This window comes from Solanum verrucosum, unplaced genomic scaffold, assembly GCF_900185275.1.
Source record: "Solanum verrucosum unplaced genomic scaffold, falcon-dt-bn FXZP01000268.1, whole genome shotgun sequence".
NCBI lineage: Eukaryota > Viridiplantae > Streptophyta > Magnoliopsida > Solanales > Solanaceae > Solanum > Solanum verrucosum.
This window is the reverse complement of record NW_026019957.1, coordinates 2,715,339-2,733,239: the sequence shown is the minus strand read 5'-3', so window position 1 is coordinate 2,733,239 and position 17,901 is coordinate 2,715,339. Positions and strand designations below refer to the sequence as shown.

Below are 17,901 nucleotides of genomic sequence, written 5' to 3'. Positions count from 1 at the left end.
TTTAGCATAAATGAGAAGTTATGAAGATACAAATCGCCCGTTTTCTCCCAACAACAATGGAAGATGTTAATGTTGAGTTTCTTCTTTCAATATCTCACATTCATTTTAAGATTAACTCTTGATGCTTCAAAGACTCTAGTAGTGAACAGACTAAGTTGTTGATACTACAACATGGTTTCTTGTAAGCTATTTTTAATTGAAAAAAGGTTGGGTTGATACAACATGGTTGCTTATTGATACATTTGTTCTCCTGTTGGAGGATATCTAACAAGTGCAAGAACTTCACTGTGGAAGTTGTTTTTCATAGACTCAAGGAGGAGGCCAAGCTCTCTCATTTTTAATTGTCTTTCCATATTCACCATTCAAAATAAAACATAAGGAAACACAACCATACTTAAAATCATGTTTTTAACACCACTAATACAAATTAAGAATATGAAAATGAGATTATCATCCGTCGGAGTTTGAATTGCTGGGGCAAGGTGAGACAATCGTATCAATAATTTGTACGATTATCTGCATAGTTGGCCTCTCCTCGGGATTGGAAGAGACACATTGTGTAGCAACGGAAAGCAATGCATCCAAGCTTTCCGTCTTTACCAGTCGACAATGAGGATCAACCATATCCCGCTGTTTATTTTCCGTAGCAAGAAATTTCAACTGCAATAGAGTAGTATCATGAAACTGACTGTTAATTTGTTCAAACAAGTAACTAAGAGCTAGCATATATAAATTTGAATGAACGTACCCAGCCAGCAATGTTGACACCCTTGTCACTGAATGATGCATCAGTGGGCCGCTTCCCACTTACCACTTCAAGAACCAAAACTCCGAAACTATAAACATCACTCTTTTCTGTAGCTCTACCACTCTGCATGTAATCTGGAAAACAACAACAAATGAATGATTCTTCGGAGCTCTAAGACTAGGAAACCACACCACTTTCTCACCCCCATCTAATCTAGTAGCAGTAGCCAGTAGGTGACTTCCCATGCCACTTTCTAAAACACACACCATCTAGTAACAACAATAGTCCAGAAAGAACCAGCAAAATGTACAGATTGTTGAGTTGTTAAAAAAGGAACTGTAACTAGATTAGTAACAACAATAGTCCAGAAAGAACCAGCTACAGATTGTTGTGTTGTTAAATAAGGAACTGTAACTAGATTAGGAAAACCAGACAACACTCTGCCAGATCAAAATCAGGATCCAGAGAACTGAAATGTTAAAGAATGTGTGTGTATAGTATACCTGGATCCAAATACCCAAATGTGCCAGCTACAATGGTTGTGATGTCAGACTCCTCATCCTCCAGGAATTTGGCCAGTCCAAAATCAGATAGTCGAGCCTCAAAATTTCCATCAAGCAAAATGTTACTAGACTTTATGTCTCGATGTATAATTCGAGGCCAGCAATCATGATGTAAATATGCCAACGCTTTTGCAGCTCCCATTATTATAATCAACCGTGTGTTCCAGTCTAGTTGCTCAGATCTCTCTGTAAAAAAAAATCATTTTTAACTAGAAAATCCTATTGAAAGATAATTGACAGTGGAATAATATCTCACCATGCAGAACTTCATCTAAGCGACCTCCGGATAAGAAGTCATACATCAAGAACTTCAATGTTGGTGAATTGCAATAACCTCGCAGATTTACCATGTAACGGTGCTTAAGGCTTCCAAGAATTTCAAGCTCTCTCGAAAAATATCTATCAAATCCCTTCTTCATCTTGATAGCAAATATGTTGCCATCATCCATCCTGAGCTTGTAAGTTGTTCCAAATGGTCCCAAGCCAATTATCTCTTCTTCAGTCAACGCCTCTAACTTGTCGATGATATCCTTCGAAGAGTAAGGCAAATCTCCATGAAACATCACAACGGATGCACCTGAAAAATAAAGAAATTGGACAAAAGGATGGAAAAAAACTTATAATTACAACTTGAATAAATAGTAATTCTGACCTGTACCAACATCCACTGTGAGGCCTCTGCCGTCATTTGTACGCAGTTTCTTGCAGAGGAAATAGCCGCAGAAACATATTAGTGCCACCAATAGCAGTGCACAGACAGAGGCAATGAGTACAGAATGCGTATTCTTCTTTTCGTATTTCCCTGAAAATATTGTAGATGTGAATTATTAAACTTGGTCTAACAAGCAAATTGGTATTGATAGCATCTGTAGCAGAATAGACAGAGCCTTTGGAAACCATGAGTGGATGCATGTCACAATGGGGAAATGTTATAACAGATTTTATCTCAGATGGCTCCCCGATGAAAATGACGATACATACACTCGAAAGTTCCATTTAAGTATTTTAATGTGTGGGCTGAGCATGCAGATTTTCTGCCTATTGTGAAGCAGACTTTGGATGAACAAAATATGAAAGATATATGGTTGAAAGTTAAAGCTCTGAGACCTAATTCAGACATTTAAATATTACTTACTCAGAGCATGTTACTAGCTAGAGAAGATCTCAAATTGACTCATAGGAGAGATATGTAGGATATTTTCTTACCTTTTTTTTTTTTTTTTGGTAGACTGTGAAAAACTTACCATAACCAACAAAGCAACAATACACACTAAAGAGCACATAACAACGAATACCACTTTCTAGGAAGGATGTAAAGGATAGAGAGGCCTCAACAAAATCAAGTAAACTAGTTACAAATCAATTTCTGTATGTGTCCTCGACACCTATCAGCTTTCCTAGACAACTCAAGAAGGTCTAATCTCTCTATAATTTCCTTCTTGATCTGGATTATCACTATGTCTGCCTGTACAATTGTATGCTTAAATTTTTTCCAGTTTCTAGCTCTCCAGGTGTGATATATAACAGCTCCCCATATAGCAGCCACTATCTCTTTTTTGAATGGCTTCCAATGCTTAGCTTTGATACTTTCCAGCATTTGCTTAACTTCACCTGGTAGTAGCTGCACATCAGCCCATGTCAGTATTTTTGAGCTTACTTTGCTTAAACCAGTCACACTCAGCAAATAAATGCATGTAGTTTCTATCTGTTGTCCATCGCATAAACAACATGTACCATCTTCAACTGGGATATGCATATTAGCTAACCTTTCCTTTGTCAATAATCTTCTTTGTTCAGCTAACCACAATATGAACCTGTCTTTAGGCTGAACAACAACAGTCCATGCCAATTCAGCTATCCTCCATCTTCTTTGTTGTCCTAGTAACTTATTATAACTCCTAGTAATAGAGTATTTCCCACCAGGAGTTAGATTGTATCTGCCATTAGTGTACCAATTTAGCATTTTCTTTGATACCATTAATTTTCCTCCAATACTAGATACTGTCAACAGGAGCCTTGTGCGCCCAAATATTTCCATCAGCCTTTATATAAATACCATGAACCCATCTCACCCACAAAGAGTCCTTCTTCTCAGATAATTGCCATAACAACTTCCCAACAGAAGCTATATTCCAGTTCCTGCATCCCTTTATATTCAAACCACCAACTTTTTTAGGACAACAAATCTTATCCCATGATACAAGTGATATTTTCTTTCTGTCATTAGTTGTGCCCCACAAGTATTCTCTACAAATCTTATCTACTTGCTTCAAAACACTTTGAGGGAGAATGAAAACTGCCCCCCAAAAGTTATGAATGGAAAACGAAACAACATTAATAATCTGAAGTCTACCAGCATAAGATAGTTGAACGAATCCGTCAAAAGCTTTCCTCCTTGTTTCACATCTCCTACCAAGAATCTCCTCATAATATTTGACAAATAAGTTGGCAATGGTTGCAGGATCGTGTTGCCAAACACCATTCTCGTCCTTTAATTGTGTGGTAGCCTGTTTCAGTCTTCTCTGTTTGATTACAGAATGAAAGTAATTAGTATTGTCATCCCCCAGTTTAATCCAATTTTCCTTGCTTCTATGTTGTAAGAACATCTCTGCCATATATGATGTATTTTTGAACTTCAAGAATTTCTCCTTCTCTTCTTCTTTGAAGTGTCATATTCATGGGGTCAGCATGCAGCTTGTTCTGTGCTAACTATAGAGCCATTCTGTCATCATTTGCTTCAGCTACAACATTTCTAAAGAACTGAGTATTCAAGACTTTCAATTCTTTCTTCAGTAACTTCAGCTTCTTCACAACATCTTACAACCATTAATAGTTTCGCCCATGCAGCTTGCACCTTACCTATAAACAGAGGATGTTTTGCCCAAACATTGCAGAATTGAAATGACTTGTTGGTGTTAAGCCTCTCCTCTACAAAAGTGACCTTAATGGGACAATAATCACTGATTCCCTCAGGTAAATAGTTAGCTTTGCAAGCAGGAATGGTGTCTAACCAAGCATTATTGATAAAAGTCCAGTCAATTTTGAAAAAATTCTCTGAACAACACCTTTGTCATTCCAAGTGTATATATACATGTAATGTCGATATAATAAATAACCTATTCAGTTCTGTAAACTACAATCTCAAATTGACTCTGGAGAAGATCATTACTCAATGTTGCTCGAAAGAGAGAAACAACTCCTGATTGACTTGGAAAAATGGTCTTTAATTGAGGAAATTGCCGTCAAGACAGAAAGCTTGGTGATTCCAATACCAAGTATTTCTCTGCTTTGGTGAAGGATAGAACTCAGAAGAAACAAATATTAGAGCTCACTTCACTGACTGAAATAAAAGAAGAGATTATGGATTTTTACAAGGCTCTTAGCTGCCACCACTTTGACATCAGTAGATAGATTTACTATGAACAAGGGACCTGTGCTAAACCATCAACACAGAATTGACTTATGTGCACCAATATCTGACCAAGATATACGGGAAGGACTACAAGCTATAGATGATGACAACGCCCCCTGGAATGATGGGTATGTATAGCTCACTCTTCTTTAAAAATGCCTGGCCTTTGAATGCAGCAATACAGAAGGAAAAACACTAACCTTCTAATCGCACCAGTTCCATAACAAAACGGGACCGTACATGACTACCCAGATCACATATCAGACATGTTACTGGATGAGGAAGGCTCATGTCTCAGGGAGAGCGAAAATGGTTGGAAAAATAATGAAGTAGATCAAGATAACGAGGAAGGTAATCGCATCGCTCTGTCTGAAGAAGATAAAAGGAGAATCTATCGACCCTGGACATACTCCATCATTATAAAATTATTAGGCAAGAAGATAAACCATCAATATCTAAAGAAGAAATTGTCCTTATAGACCTAGGGCATGACTAAGTTGTTGATAGAAGAGAACTTGCAACACTCACTACAACAGTTCATCAATGGCTATTTTTTGTCTGTCAAAAGATGGCATCCTAACTTGGTGGCTTCGGAAGCAAGAGAAAAATTTTCCGACCTTTGGATAAGACTACCGGAATTACCAACAGAGTTCTATGATCATTCGATCCTAGCAAGAGCTAGAAAAAGATTAGGGACATAACACCACAAATTGTGTTCTACGCACCTCAGCTATTCTAACACCTTTTGTAACAGATGTGGAGTATCGGGACATAACACCACAAATTGTGTAGCCGCAAATCCTACAGCACAGGTCATGGAAACAACCATGGTGTAGAATCAAAATGAAAGGTCTGAAGAATCAGACGAGCAGTGACGGAAAAGGCAGAACAAAGAGAAATTTGTAGTCGAGAAAGAAGATCATATCTACACTAATTCACTACAACAACGATGAGCTCGGACCGTACATTATATAACTTGCAAAAGGTGAATAAGAAGAAGAAAAAGGAGAAGATATCAAAAATAGAAACAAGCGCGAGAGAGAACAGAAATAACAGCAAGGCGCGCGAGAGACAAGAAACATACATACATATACATGTACAATTTTACCCTTGAAGGTTAATGTGGTGTGGGACTAATTAATTACTTCACTCCATTCATGGACAATTTTACCCTTCTACTTATTGTATAAACGTTAAAAATAGTCTCCTAATAATTTTTTTAGGATCATTCCAAAATGACATAATTTTGATATACTTGTTTATAAGAAAAATGTCAAGAATTTTAGTCAAATTTGCCCCCTTCCAAAATTTAAATTAGAGGTTTTCATGGCTCTCGATTTTTTCAAAAGAGAAAATCTAATCAACTAAACAGATTTTTTAAATGTTGGAATCAAATTAAGTCAATTTTCCACTTTGATCTATTCAGGTTTTGTCCTTCTTTTCAATTATAAAATATATATTCAAGAACAAATTTATATTACAACATGATGCTATCGAATCAAACATATAATTATACCAACATATCTGAATGATAATTAAACAAAAACACTCATAAATAACAAAATGAGTCAATGTAAACATGAAATAAATTTTTGAAATTATCAATAACAATTCAGAGACATACAATTATTTATAATTAGAACATAAGCAAGTTCTTTCTTGATCCTTTGTGGGTAACTCCTGCCCAATGTTCACAGGTACATCGATCTCCATACTTTGTATGCTCACAGAAAGCCCTTTTAAGTTTTGGCCCATAATCATCTTTGCATTCTTTTGTGCATTCATCTATGTTACATGTATAAATAATAACTTCAACTTCACCTTCTACAACATGATTTCCTTCAATCACAAAAATCATCAATACAATCAAAGAAAACACCATTCTAAGATCCATTTTTTTTATAATAAAAGACAACGAGACTCAAACACAGTACTTCTATATCAATTTATTTAAAAATTGTTCGATATTTATAGAGATAGTAGCGTCTCCAATTATCAAAATAAGCATTCTTTTAGGTATGTTTATAATGAAAACTAGATTTACTTGCTTAAAATTATTTTAGGTATGTTTATAATGAAATCTAGATTTACTTGCTTAAAATTATTTTTATGGAATCTAAGTTAAATATTTTTCTTAATCTAAGATTGAAATAAAATACTAATTGTATCCGAAAAAGTAATTTAATTATTAATTTAAAATACATACATACTTGGTTCAAATATTATTTTTAAGTAGTTATCTAAAAATTTTAAAGTCAAATTTTATTGCAATTTTAGCCAAATTAAATTTAAGATGTGATCAAATTAATTCAATTGGCTGAATTTGGCCATATTTGAAATAAAATTAGTTAATATTCAATTAATTATTGAGCTTATCTATCTTTATTGAGTTAAAATAATTATTTCAGTATAAAAACTTAACTAAAGGCTTATTATATCACTAATATGTAACCTAACCAATTTTGAGGAAAATAGATGCATACTTAACTTATACTTTTTTTTGGTAAAATATTTTTTTCTCTAAATATTTATAAAAAGGGAACTTGTATAAATTCATATATTATTATGATTAAATAGAAGTATATATTTTATTGAAAATGGCAAATTGCCTGGTGTCTTTCTTTCGCCCTTATTTTTATTTTTTATTTTTATTGACACACGATATCAAAGAAATCTTTATTTGAATCAACTTTATTTTTACTCTTATTCACTCTTTATTTGAAAGATAATAAAAAAGAAACAAATGGATATTAAAGTTATAATTGTAAATCATGATCGAAGTCAATAAAAATTAAAAAAAATGCAAGAATTTCATCCAAGGGTAAGTCGAGGACCTTACAAAGACGAAGTCATAAAACATCCTCCGGACTTGGTGAAACCACCAAAATCCCAAAATGACCTCTTTAAACCAAAATTTTGATTTTTGTTAGTCCTTTTAAGTTTCAAACTTTCAAAACTCACAAACTCTCTCAAAACACCTATGGCAGCGAAAATCATGTAATGACCTTGAGTAGGGGTGTTTAGGATCGGTTTGAATCGGTTGTTGGTGATTAAAATCAAATCAATTTAATCGATTCGTAAGTTGTCAAAACCAAATATAATATACATTTATCGATTTGGTTAGATTATTCGGTTATACTTACCATAACAAAAACGATTTACTTAAAAGAGGGGGGAGGGGGGGGGGACAAGAATTCATCCAAAACGAAGAATAGTTAGATTTACAAAACTTTCGATCACTGAATTTACAGTTGAGTTGAAATCTCATTCTAACTAAGGATTCTTGTGGTTCTAGAGGATTCAACTACAGGATAACCAAGGTCTAAAAACAAACAAAGGTCTTTCAAATTTAAACTCAACTTTGGTTCGTTACCAAATTCATTGATTAAGGTTAAGAACTCATTAATTTCTGTTGATAAAGATTTTTTATCAACCGTAAACATTTTTTTGTCCAAATTCTTGGTAATCAGTATTCAAAAGAAATATAGTATGAATCCTTGATCTTTTTCATAGTTGAGAAGGGGGAAAGAGTCTAAGTCAGTGTTGTTCTGTAATTGCAAATACATAAAAAATGTTTGGAAAAAAAACCTTCACACATAAAGATACTGTATACACCATTACAAATGTTCAACTAAATTATTTAAACATAACACAATGTTTACTTTCAGGCATCTTTTGACTGCACTTTACAAAGAAGGCTATGAGCTAGTGACGAGATACGATTCCTTAATCTATCCGCCAGAGAACTCTCCGGCTTCTGTACACTATTTATTAGCCACCGATACTCGGACAATGTCTTTTCTGGTAATGGCTCTATAAGTTCACATTTAGCCAAGATATCAGATGGAGGGACTCCAGCAATGAGGTTTGTCTCAAGTTTTGGTCTACCTCTAGTAAGCGCTTCGGAGACTTTAACTGAGGATCCAAGGGTGTTAGGTGAAGCACCTGGGACAACGTCGTCTTTGAATCTTTCAGCTTGCAAACAGAATTCTATCCACTGATGCACTACTGGTGATGGTCCTCTAACTCTTCCACCTATTTGATCAGTTGCAATTCTTGAAGCAGCAGGTATTGCCTGAGAGAGAGATTTTACGTTATTTGTAGAAGAAATGATCCCATCTACGATAAATCTCTATTCTAGCTGCATTTTGTAATACATACTACTATAAATTGTTTCTATTACAAGCACGTTCGAGATATCTAATAGTTAACTCCACAAATCTATTCAGTCTGATCTGACAACTACAACGAACAAAACTTGAGGAAACAAGTGTTACACAACGGTTATACTAGGGTCTTTGTGAAACAGCAACCATAGGAGGGGTAGGGATCTATTTGAGAATAATTCATGTATAAAAATATAACTATCAACACTATAAGAGTTCATGAAGCATTAGACAAACAATCTGAGATAGGACCTGCATCAATCGGAGAATTTCGGACAGAAACAGAAAAGTGTTTTGTCGTGACTGAGACGTATTTTTTTATCCTATTCTTCTGTCTAGATTCTGCTAAATTCTCAAAACAGGAGAGTTTTTCTTACACTTGGTTGTTTTTTCAACTTCACACTAGTGAAGCCTTTATGGAACCTACTTATAAAATTTCAAACGCTTTAGACTTTAACGGGTAGTTTGGTATGAAAGGCTAAATGATAATAATCCCGGGACAAAATGCAGGGTTATTTTATCTTGCATTTGGCTAGGAAAGTTATCCCATCACTCATACCAAACAACCCCTAAAAGATATTTTACTCTTAACCAGACATGTATAAACCAAACACTAACATTAAAGAGTGCACCAAAAAAAAAGCTAACAAAATCGATTCGAAGGAAGAAAAATCAAAAAAAGATTAGACGAAACATTAGGATGTACATGAGTGAGATAATTCTGGACATACCCAGCACTCAGCCCACAAACTTGCACCAGATTTGGGAACAACAACAGCAATATTTGACAAGCGCTTCACAGCTGGAATAACATCATTGCTCCATCCAACAGCTACCCATACATCTCCAACTCCGAAGGCTTTAAGATAGTGGCGACTATCAAATAGCCGGACCTGCGGAGAGATACAAAATTTAGATATAGAAATAGTGACCAGGAAATTTTGTTTGGTGCATAAATGTTACTTTGCATGTAAATAGAGGTCTCACATCAAAATTATAACATCCATGAATTCACTTTTAAAGGATTTTAAATCAGTCAACATAGATATCATTTGAAATCCTAACATCTGTTTGACATAGAACTAGCAGACAAGGACTCAATCAATCAACTCTTTCTAATAACCAAGTATTCAATTTAACCATCAGAAATATGATGTTGCAGGTCTCCATATTCTTGCAATCGTTTGGGAAATCTCATTGCTATTACTCAAACAAGCATGAATTGTATGCTTGCATGTTCGTCCTTGAAATCTATAAATCCAATTGCGGGCCTTAAATATTTGGAAGGATAGCCATAACATTGAAGCACATGATAATACAAGAAAACTGAACATGACCCTGAAAAGCAAGGAAACGTAGATGTAATTGATAGTTGGATAGATCTCTTGAAAGCTCAAAACGGGAATATTTAATTGTCAAGTTTTCGATAGCAGATTGGTGCAATATTAGCGAAATTACTTCTGAATTACCAAAGAAATTTAAGAAAATTGACAAGAATTGTACTTGGTGAGCTTATGTATGACTAACTAAAGCATTTCATGTATAGCTGTGTATCTTGCACTAATAATTCCACATTTATTTCCTATATCTGTGCATATTATAAACTCTCTTTGAAATTCTTTCTACCACTACATTTAACTCATAAATCACAACTTATGTGTTCAAGATCAGTTAAGGACTAGCTGAATAATCTGTGTTCATGACTCACAGTACCCAGCTATTTTGAAACTTACTACAAACATGTATCCAATCAAAGTCAATCAACAGGTTCATGGCATCATATGTATATGTATACACCATAATTAATAAGTTTTATTGTTTTCCAGTAGTGCTATGTCCGCAAGGAAAGCACATGCGGTACCAGAAAATTTTTGCTGGACACTAATTCGAATCCCTGTCCGTTATTTCCTTTGGATATTGCGTCCTTGCAGATTAAGCTCTTCTTCCAGACAATTTTGTAGATTTTTTGCTCTTCTTTATTTTGTAGAAATAAAGAAACACTTAAAACTCATTCATTATAGTGGAAGATTTGTCAGAAACATATATCACCACAGACAGGACAAACCACAGAAATTTGAAATTCTTCAGTACAAAGAACAGAAAATATACCCCAAAGTCAACCTTTCATAAGCACAAGCCTAGACAACTTCAAAGATTACCTGTTTAACAAGTGAAGCAAGATTCTGCTGCACGGCCTCTTTCCCACCAGCAACTTCAGACATGTCTATTGTGTTGTATGATGCTCCCATGTACTTTAACACTGCACCCACAATCTCTCGTGGTGAATCTACCATTGCAATCTTTCCAGCAAGCTCAGGTCGCCATAGATCGGCCCAGTCCTGCATAGGTGGTTTAAAACCCTGTGTTAGCTAGCCATGATACAGATTTTAGCATTTTGAAGATGACATTAACAACAAAGCACGCGGAATCTGTGAACTTTAACACTCTTTCAACACGAGCATGTCCAAGACAAATGAATAATCTGTATAATGTAGCTGACAGGGAAAAAGAAATATTTTGCAATAATATTCATATTTTCATTGGAAGAACATTCAATAACTAGGGGTAACAAGATTCTAACAAGGAAAATGGTGCAAAAGTTAAGAACTGCATGTCGAAGAACTGCACAAGAATGTTGGAAGAAAACAAGATGCTAACAAGGAAATCGCATAGAAGTCAAGAATTGTACGTTGAAGTACTTCCCAATGGATGTTTTGTTCAAGGAGTTCCTACTGATTTCTATCCAAAAGTTGGAAAAACACACAAAACAGAAAAAGAAACAACAAAATAGAAGGAAAGCAGAAAAACAAGGATAACAGAATCACGCTAAGGAGATGCATCTTCCATGGTAGAATAGAGAAACAAATTAAGAAATTTCACTGCAAGGATCTGGCACATGTTTGGTTGGACATTGAGAGGGAAACCTTCATAAAGGTGCTTGTGCTTCATCGAAATCATAGTGAGCTAACGCCAATAGCCTTGGTAGAGCTGATACCAGACTTTTAGTCACTAGAACTTCCCTACCAAGGAGATACATCTTCCATGGTAGAAGAGAGAAACAAATTAAGAAATTTCACTGCAAGGGTCTGGCACATGTTTGGTTGGACATTGAGAGGGAAACCTTCATAAAGGTGTTTGTGCTTCATCGAAATCATAGTGAGCTAACACCATTAGACTTGGTAGAGCTGATACTAAACTTTTAGTAACTAGAACAGAAGAACAGTTTCAAAGGAGTGCAGTAGAAAATACTGTTAATGCGTGATTACAGCTGGAAAGACAAAATTATTAATTTATAATTGCAAGCAATGAGTAATAAAAGGAAAGCATCAGGACTCATGGTTCCACTTTTAAAAGTGACACTCCCAATTCAAAGACAAGTTACCTCTATAGGAGCCATTTTACGCTTTTGAAATTCACTTTTCTTGTAAGCTATCACTATGCTTCCCCATCTATATGGAGCCGCCCATATCCTACCACTAGCATCCAGTTTCCCATCATCACTCCTGCGCAAATATACCTGGCATTATTTCAAGTCAAAGGGAACTATGAAATAATCCGAGTAAAAGATATATGCCAAAGTAAATAAGATGATGCTTCCAATACAGGACTATAGAAGAGACAAGTCCTTTTTCTTTTTTCCACAAAAGAGACAGTTCAGTAATATACACTTAAGCAGCAGGCATGTAATATTTTGGTTAGATGTAAGGTATCATCTAAATAAAATAAATAAAGGCCTCAAAACAAAGTGCCTCCTGTGTGAAGTCAGGTGATGGTCAACAAGATGCAACAACTCCTTCTTTTTTTTCCTTTATTTGATAATCATGGTGTCCGCGCCAGCTTGCACACTCCTTGGCTATTCTATTGGGTACTTGCTACCTCGCACTAACATAGGTACTAGATAACTCTATCCACCAAGGCTTGGACATATGAAAAGAAATCACCTAATGTTTGCTGGGATTTGAACTTGAGACTCATGGTTCTCAACCAACTTCATTAACCACTAGGTCATACCCTTGGGTGCAGAGATGCAAAAACTCTTCCCCCTTGTGAACTAAAAAATAATGCATTGGGTTTTAGGGCCCGCTATGTTGAGTGAGGGCTCCACACCTTCCAATAGTGATAGGTGTGTTATTTCTTGCACTCTATTTCTACATCATTCCAGGTACTAGAGTGACTAAAGTTTTGTACATTGCTGCCACATATTACAGCCTGGCATGATAATAGGAGACACATAGATACTTTTATGCAAAGTAAAACTCATCTAAGATATTTCTAATAGTTAAGAAGGTTTCAACTTAAAGTATAATGTGGACAATTTGCATAGCATTGAAGTGAACAGATTTTCATGCAACCATTGATTTAAGAGATAAGGCATCAAGCCCCACGGTGGGCGTTTAGTTTGCAATTAAAAAAACAAAAGAGATAAGGCATCACCAATGACATCAATGCTATGATTTCAAATCAAAGACGGATTTCAAATCCTTGTTCAGTTTTATGGCTCAACAGTTAATTTTCGTTGCAACAATGCAATCTGGCAATCCTGAGAATGAGACTATCTTTTTAGAAGATGATAAAAGGAAAAAAATTAAGATAAGGCAAAAACACCTGGAATGCTACCGACGCCCTGAAAGATCACATTATGCAAATGTCACTCCTCATAAGAAAAAAAAAAGAAGACAGTTTTTACCTTCCATTTCTCATTCAAATTCTCAAACCAATCTTGATCTTCTAAACCGTCCATCGGCTCAATTAATCTCTTCTCAATGGCATGACTGAGCCATGTATCACCCAGAGTGACAACATCAGCTGCCAGAGCAGATTTAGGATTAATTTTTCCTTTCTGTAAAGGTATACAAAGTTCATGAAAGATGTCTTGCAGGCTTTGACGAAACTCAGAACGTAATTTCACTCTCTTCCCTTGAGATCGCAAAAAATCCTACACATCAATGAGGAAAGAGCCATTATATTTGAGACGTACAATTTTTTCATCATATCAATGATCATTGGATCAGTTCAATACATATTAAATAACACAAGTCCAGTGAACTATGATTTGTCAATGTGTAACAATGAACAGAGTTCTCATCTCATAGTTAACAAATTAAACTAAATAACTTATAGTTTTGTCTCTTAACAAAGGTGGGCATGTGGGTGTACATAAAATAAGTGTTTTAGAGGGGAATACAGGGAGACCTTGAACAGGAGCTAATATCTAGAAATATCCTAAAGTTAGAGCTCAGGATCATTTTCAAACTATAGCATCCACATTGGCAAAGTACCTCAAAAGTACTGTAGCTTGGATTTCATTCTTTAGTTAACCAGATACATTATCAAACAAAAGGAGATTGAAAGTACATAACCACAATTCAAATGATAAATGCTTCTTAAAGCATCAGCGAGAGTACATATTTGAAAGTTCCTAGTATTATTGGGTCGAGGTAGCAATGAGGACATCATTACAACAGTAGCTTTTCTCTTGTTTTCCGTTTTTCGAGCAGATTAGTCCTGCACAGTTCTATAGAAGAGATTTATTTCAAAGTACAATCAAATAATTCCTTTTTGTTTAAAATTTTTCTTATTACCCAAACTAGAACTTAATTTATAGATCAGTAACCTATATTATCCAATGTGCACATCAATATGAAAACAAAATAATTTTGATCTTGATTATTCCTCTTGTTTTTCCTCCATTCCTTTTAATTTGGTGGTCCGCAAACAAACTCAAATAAAACAAATTATTACAGTATTTCTCGTGTAACTTGCAACCTTGGAGCCACTAAGTTCTTACTTTTTTCTCCACCGGAATAACTCTTTTCCGTGATTACACACATTCCAAATTTATTTTAGAGTCGAGGAGCAGCATTTATTGTACAATAAATTTGAGACAAATATCTATAGTGGTGGCACACAAAATACTGGTATCTCCAACAGAGGAATTCATTAGCCAAAACAGGGGTCAATAGTATAGCAAGAGAAGACCAGCATTTTTTTTATGACAAGGAAACCCGCAGCCGCTACCCTTTGGGTGCGCACAGGGTAAAACCCCCGCTCCTATGCAAGAGAAGACCAACATAACATCACAATTACTCTTTGATCCTATATTACAACTTATGAATACAACCTTTACACCACACAAGGTCTGAAATGATCATATCCTGAAAGTAAAAAAGTGAGATATCGAGCAGAGTAGCAGACCTTGAGCCATACAGGAGGAAAAGAGTTACTAAGAGAAACAACTCTTAAAGGAACAGTCAAAGCATATGTCTTAGACTTCCATTTCTCAAATGCTGCTTGAAGTTCTTCATTATCGATATCCTCCACATTTTCTGATTTTCCAACCCTAGTGCCTGTGTAATCCAAAGTCCAAGGCACCAGAATTAAAATAAGAAATAAAAAGAATAAAGAGAGAGAGAGAGAGAAGAAACTCTGATAGATCATAAACAAGACATTTATATATCAATACTATCAAATGCAAATAGCAAAATGAGGGCAACACTCAATAACAATAATAAGAAAAACATTAAATGCAATAAACAAGAACAACAATGATTATTCATATGTTTCACACTAAGCATCATGGTTCAACTTGGATGGTTGAAGATGAAATTTCACATGTAGCTCCCATCTAGGATAAACCTTGGGATAGCAAAAGAATTAATATTGCAGACATGGATCCCATCATTTAGGTTCCCATTTCCCACTCTATAATAGATATCTATAAAAGTCATATGTATGTGTGAGAGACAAAGTTCACATGATAAGACATAAAATCTGCTAAGTTGAAATTTTTTTTACATCTACAAACATATGGAAGTGTCATGTACAAAATGAAACTAGAGTAATGCTTGGATCATATAAGAAGCTTTAAGACTCTAGTCAGAACTACATATTTTACAATGCTTAATGTTTTTCTTTCCTACCGGATACCTACTACCTCCTACCAACACAAGTACCACATAACTCCACCCACCAAGGCCTAGGTAGATGGGAAGGAATCACCTGGTTGCCTCCATTGAGATTTGAATATGAGACCTCATGGTTTTCTCCTCACTTCATTGATCCCTGGGCACATCCTTGGGTGCAATTCTTAATGTGTTATTTTTCCAATGGGAAGTCCAAAAAAATAATTTAGGTTTGTATCCCCCTGCATTATCATCAATTTCCTGTAACTACAAGTCTACAACTATAAAAAGATCCTTATGGACTACAAAACTGAAATGCCAAAGAATTCGCTGCCACCATGTACATACTGTGGTACAGCGGTAAAAGAATTCAATACATTATGGAACTTCATAAACACCACACACTTTGTTTGACGAGATAGTAGTCCAACTCTTAAACACATGGACATCCTTTTTTACTAATGTTAAGCTAACTAGAGAAGGAAGAACAGAACAACTGTCGCCAACTGTCAGTATATGAGTTTCTATCTTTTCTACGTTGCCTATGCTCGAGGTGATAAGGATGGCACTTTTACACTAGCTTGTAAGAGTAAACAAAGAAGAAATAAATAGTACCCACTTTTGCAATTAGGTCTAGACTACTTACTCCATATCTATGACAAAATTGCAACATGGGCTAACATGTAGAGCATAATGTTTCTCTAACTCAGTAGCCATAATTAACCCAAATAACTAAGCTTATCGATCTTTGTATAGCACTAGCTCTAGTGGTACCACACTATCTGTCTCCCTCTCCCCCCCCCTTCTCTTCTCACTCTCTCGGGCAAACCTTTTTTATTCTTTTTAATAAAGTGATACACTCTTTGGAAAACCTCAACAAGGACACAAGGTACTTGCAGTTTCACAGCATAGTCTGTACAACCTACATTCTCAGACAATCTGCTGTTGCGTTTCACCTGCAGTTCATTTGCACTATATGTTCTAGAGAAAATTACTCCTTTCTTTCCGTGCTATATGACACAACATTTGACTAGATAAACTCTCTTTCTCTCTGTGGTAAACCTTCGACAAGGTACTTGCATTTTCACAAATTAGTATTCTATACGACCTACATTCTGGAAAACAATTCTCAATCCATTGCTGAGTTTCACCTACAATTCATTTGCTCTGTTTTTTCGAGAGTAAATAATTCATTCCTTTCCATACTAAATGACACCACATTCATCTAGATACACAATTCAAGATGATTCATTCCTTTCAATACTAAATGACACCACATTCGTCTAGATACACAATTCAAGATGTAAGTTTGACATATATCTTACTTGCATAAACATAGCGATATCAATAAAATACTACTCCCTCCGTTTCACTTTATTTATCTTACTTCCCTTTTCAGTCTATCTCAAAAAACAACGCCTCTTCATTTTTTCCGCAACTCTTTAATTTCAACCTTTCACCTGACATGTTACCACGAATCTTATAAGACATTTTGGTACATTCAACATATCTATAGTTTAGTACCACATGAATAAAAAGCCTTTCGTTTCTTTCTTAAATACTATGCCAAAGTCAAAAGCAGACAAACAAATTGAACCGTCACAGAGTACTACTAAGTAAAGTAATAGTTGGGAAAACAAATATCACATCATAGTTTAAAATTTGAATAGTTCAATGAAATTGAATTCATGAAAATGGAAAGAAATGTCAAACATTTTAATAATTTGGAATTTTCAGAAAAAGCATTACCTTGAGATTCTTGTTCCTGAAGCTGAGTTACACAAGGGTCTGAAGGAGGAACATGGGTTGAAGCAACTGCCCTAAAGGCGAAAAGGGTCGAACCCAAACTAAGAAAAAGAACAGCAGAAGCAGCAATTCGACGAAGAACTTCACCGGACGCCGGAAAATTCGCCGACCTCCGGTGAAGGGGAACTGCAGAAGCTCCGATATAGAGCTTAAGGTTTCTGTGGAAGTGTAAAGATGGAGACTTTTGAAGATTAACAAGACGAAGAGTGCTATAATGGTGTGTAGAGCTATGGAGAATTGGGATTGGGAGAGGAGGTGAAAGCAAAGACATTCTCTATGCAAATTGATTACAAATTGTGTCACT

The 17,901-nt window shown here is 35.4% G+C and overlaps 2 protein-coding genes across 2 annotated transcripts; both read right to left on the bottom strand.

Annotated features, from left to right (window-relative positions):
• Positions 1-450: 450 nt before the first annotated feature.
• LOC125814340 (LRR receptor-like serine/threonine-protein kinase FEI 1) lies at positions 451-3,289 on the bottom strand. The gene is made up of 6 exons (XM_049493799.1): positions 2,668-3,289; positions 1,964-2,113; positions 1,568-1,888; positions 1,252-1,497; positions 749-882; positions 451-660 (listed from the first exon to the last, which is right to left on the bottom strand). Exons 1-6 carry the CDS (start codon positions 3,287-3,289, stop codon positions 451-453), a joined length of 1,683 nt encoding a protein of 560 aa, XP_049349756.1.
• A 5,010-nt stretch (positions 3,290-8,299) lies between these two features.
• On the bottom strand, positions 8,300-17,879 carry LOC125814650 (uncharacterized). The gene is made up of 7 exons (XM_049494123.1): positions 17,541-17,879; positions 15,085-15,236; positions 13,577-13,825; positions 12,272-12,406; positions 11,049-11,228; positions 9,621-9,782; positions 8,300-8,798 (listed from the first exon to the last, which is right to left on the bottom strand). The coding sequence occupies exons 1-7, from the start codon at positions 17,866-17,868 to the stop codon at positions 8,388-8,390; spliced, it is 1,617 nt and encodes a 538-aa protein (XP_049350080.1). The 5' UTR covers positions 17,869-17,879; the 3' UTR covers positions 8,300-8,387.
• Between the last annotated feature and the right edge of the window lie 22 nt (positions 17,880-17,901).

Bases quoted from the DNA above. Each gene is read 5' to 3' on its own strand.
- LOC125814340 (XM_049493799.1), bottom strand. From the start codon at position 3,289: ATGGTATCAAAGAAAATGCTAAATTGGTACACTAATGGCAGATACAAT. The intron at 1,889-1,963 runs GTCAGAATTACT...TTTATTTTTCAG, and splicing joins CACAGTGGATGTTGGTACAG to GTGCATCCGTTGTGATGTTT. The intron at 883-1,251 runs GTATACTATACA...GTTGTTTTCCAG, and splicing joins ATTTGGGTATTTGGATCCAG to ATTACATGCAGAGTGGTAGA.
- LOC125814650 (XM_049494123.1), bottom strand. From the start codon at position 17,868: ATGTCTTTGCTTTCACCTCCTCTCCCAATCCCAATTCTCCATAGCTCT. The intron at 9,783-11,048 runs GTAATCTTTGAA...ATCTCTCCGCAG, and splicing joins TTGCTTCACTTGTTAAACAG to GTCCGGCTATTTGATAGTCG. The intron at 8,799-9,620 runs GTATGTCCAGAA...TCTCTCTCTCAG, and splicing joins GTTTGTGGGCTGAGTGCTGG to GCAATACCTGCTGCTTCAAG.